A 2,622-nucleotide genomic window follows, 5' to 3' on the forward strand; every position below is an offset into this window, starting at 1 on the left:
TTAAGAGAGAGAGGATCCCACAGCACGAGCTAAGCTGGGGTGACCACTTTTCTCCATTTGGGGTGCACATGGTACCCACCTTGTCCTACAAGGGTGAAGGGTCGGGAGATACAATCTGGTGCAACGTTTTATTCTGCATAACGGAGTGTGAGAATCGGGGCAGACGAGTGTGCAAAACGTGAGGAGGGGACAGAACTTTTCACTGTCCCTCTTATGGATGGGAACCGGCATCCAGAGTAGGATTGTCAGATTGAAACCCTTGGGTGAACAAGAAACTCCCTGTTAACAATTTCTGCTTGACACAGTAGGAAACGGGGTTGTAGCTGAGGACAAAAACACTGGCTTTTCTGCTCGGGAGATGTGGGAAGAGAGAAAGCGGGCCACGTTACGGCGTTTTTCTCCCAGAGAGGATTTTTTCCAGCTTTTATCAGTGAGGGATAATCCGGGATATGGGATGCTTCAAGAAGAGAATACAGAATAGAATACAGAATAACAGAATTGGAAGGGACCTTGGAGGTCTTCTAGTCCAGCCCCCAGCTCGAACAGGAGACCCTATACCAGGGCGAGGCAACCTTGGCTCTTTTATGACTGGTGGACCTCAACTCCCAGAATTCCTGAGCCAGCCATGCTGAGGGGAAAGGGAGAGATTTCCAACCTGAGCCATGCTGGGAGTTGAATTCTGGGAGTTGAAGTCCACCAGTCATAAAAGAGCCAAGGTTGCCTACCCCTGCCCTATGCCATTTCGGACAAGTGGCTTTCCAGGGTCTTCTTAAAATCCTTCAGTGATGGAGCACCCACAACTTCTGGTGGCAAGCTGTTCCAGTGATCAATTGTCCTCACTGTCAGGAAGTTTCTCCTTAATTCCAGGTTGCTTCTCTCTTTGATGAATTTCCCTCCGTTGCTTCTTGTCCTGTCTTTGGAAAATAGGTGGACCCCCCCCCTCTTCTTTGGGGCAGCCCCTCAAATATCAGAAGAGTGCTATCATGTCACCCCTGGTCCTTCTCTTTGTTAGAGCTTATATTATTATGATTCTAAAAAGAAGAATAGGAATCCTAGGGCGGTAAGGGGCCGTGGAGGTCTTCTAGTCCAACCCCCGCTGAGAGCACGAGTCCTTATGCCATCCCATTGTCTAATTCATTCTTGAAAGCCCCCAACTCCGGGAGGCCGGCTGTCCCACTGAAAAGACAAAAGAAAGGGATCTTGTCCACCCCCCCAATCTCACTCGGTCTGTTTTCTCTCCAGGCAAACCTCCTCCACGACCGACTGGCTCAGATCCTGGAGCTCACCATTCGGTAAGGGGAAATTCCGGAAGGACCGGTTGGATTTTGGCTGGGAAACTGGAGGATTGGGAACTTGGGAGTCATGAGGTCGAAGGGTGGGAAATTCAGGCGTGGCCAAAAGACGGTACAGGCAGTCCTCAACTTGCGACAGTTCATTTAGTGACCGTTCGAAGTTACAACGGGACTGGGGGGAAAAAAGCAACTTTGGGCTGGTTTTCTACACTTAGGACCATTGCATCACACGATCGCAATTTGGGCGCTTGGCAGTTGGTGTGAGTTTACAATGGTGGCAGTATCCTGCGGTCGCATTTTCCGCCTTCTGACAGGTGGTCACTGGGGAAGCCAGGAATCACGGCCACGGACATTGTGCTTAACAACCAGGGCGATTCATTTCACATTTGCAGCTGGACACAGGATGTTTCAGTTTACAACTGTGTCACTTAGTAACGGAGTTGCTAGACTCAGCTGCAGTCACTAAGTGAGGACTACCTCTAATATTTAATTCTGATCAGTTGGTCCTCGGGGACAATTGCTGGATTCCGCAGAGTCTGTGTTAGTCTCCGTTGGCTTTTCTACCACGCCACAGACTTTTTACTTGTTCAAGGATTAGTTTGCAAACGGTCTCCAGTAGCCATCAGAAGACCATAAAAATGACAATTTAGGAAGTTACCCATTCCTCAGTTGAAGCCATTTCGGATCTGACTTTATGAAAAAAAACTAAATATTGAAAAATTAGATGTAAAAGAGAAAAGAAAATTAATTATCATGAATATGTTTAACTTATTGATTAACCCAGGCAATATGTATAAAATGGTTTTGATTTATTAAAGGGGATATTGTATTATTAAGTAGATGACTTAATATGGTGGGAAATAGATAGCTTTTAGGAAATGGAACAAGATTATATTTAAATAGATAAAATGTGTATTTTGGACATCGTAAGTTTGTTATGAAGTGAGATAAAGGTCTGAAAAATATGGTTATATCAAAGGTTAAATTGGAATATTGATGAGAAGTTAAAAATTATGCAAAAATCAATAACAGGATATGGATTGTTCCTGAAGATTGAATGTAATTAAGATACGTATAAGCTAAAAAATTATTGATAAATGTAATTATGATGTCTTTATTGAGTTAACGTAATTAGAAATGTAGTAGTTTGAATAGAGATAGTAAATGTTAAGGAAAAAAAGAGAAGAAATATCTGATGTTGTAACCTGAGATTTGCACTAAAGATTTTGTTATTGAATTATTGATTCACCCAGTCACCACGTTGCTTTTTAAATACTCAAATGTAAAATTGGAAAATTAATAAATTATATATATATATATATATATATAT

At 43.0% G+C, this 2,622-nt stretch overlaps 1 protein-coding gene across 1 annotated transcript in view; it reads left to right on the forward strand.

The window, feature by feature from the left end:
• Positions 1-2,622, forward strand: part of EFR3A (EFR3 homolog A) — a 48,343-nt gene that overhangs the window by 44,592 nt on the left and 1,129 nt on the right. Inside the window, exon 17 of the mRNA XM_029286820.1 lies at positions 1,243-1,292. Within this exon, the coding sequence (XP_029142653.1) occupies positions 1,243-1,292 (50 nt within the window). The remainder of the gene's footprint in view (positions 1-1,242; positions 1,293-2,622) is intronic.

This window comes from Protobothrops mucrosquamatus, unplaced genomic scaffold (assembly GCF_001527695.2).
Source record: "Protobothrops mucrosquamatus isolate PMUCROS unplaced genomic scaffold, P.Mucros_1.0 scaffold_227, whole genome shotgun sequence".
In the NCBI taxonomy this organism is placed as follows: domain Eukaryota; kingdom Metazoa; phylum Chordata; class Lepidosauria; order Squamata; family Viperidae; genus Protobothrops; species Protobothrops mucrosquamatus.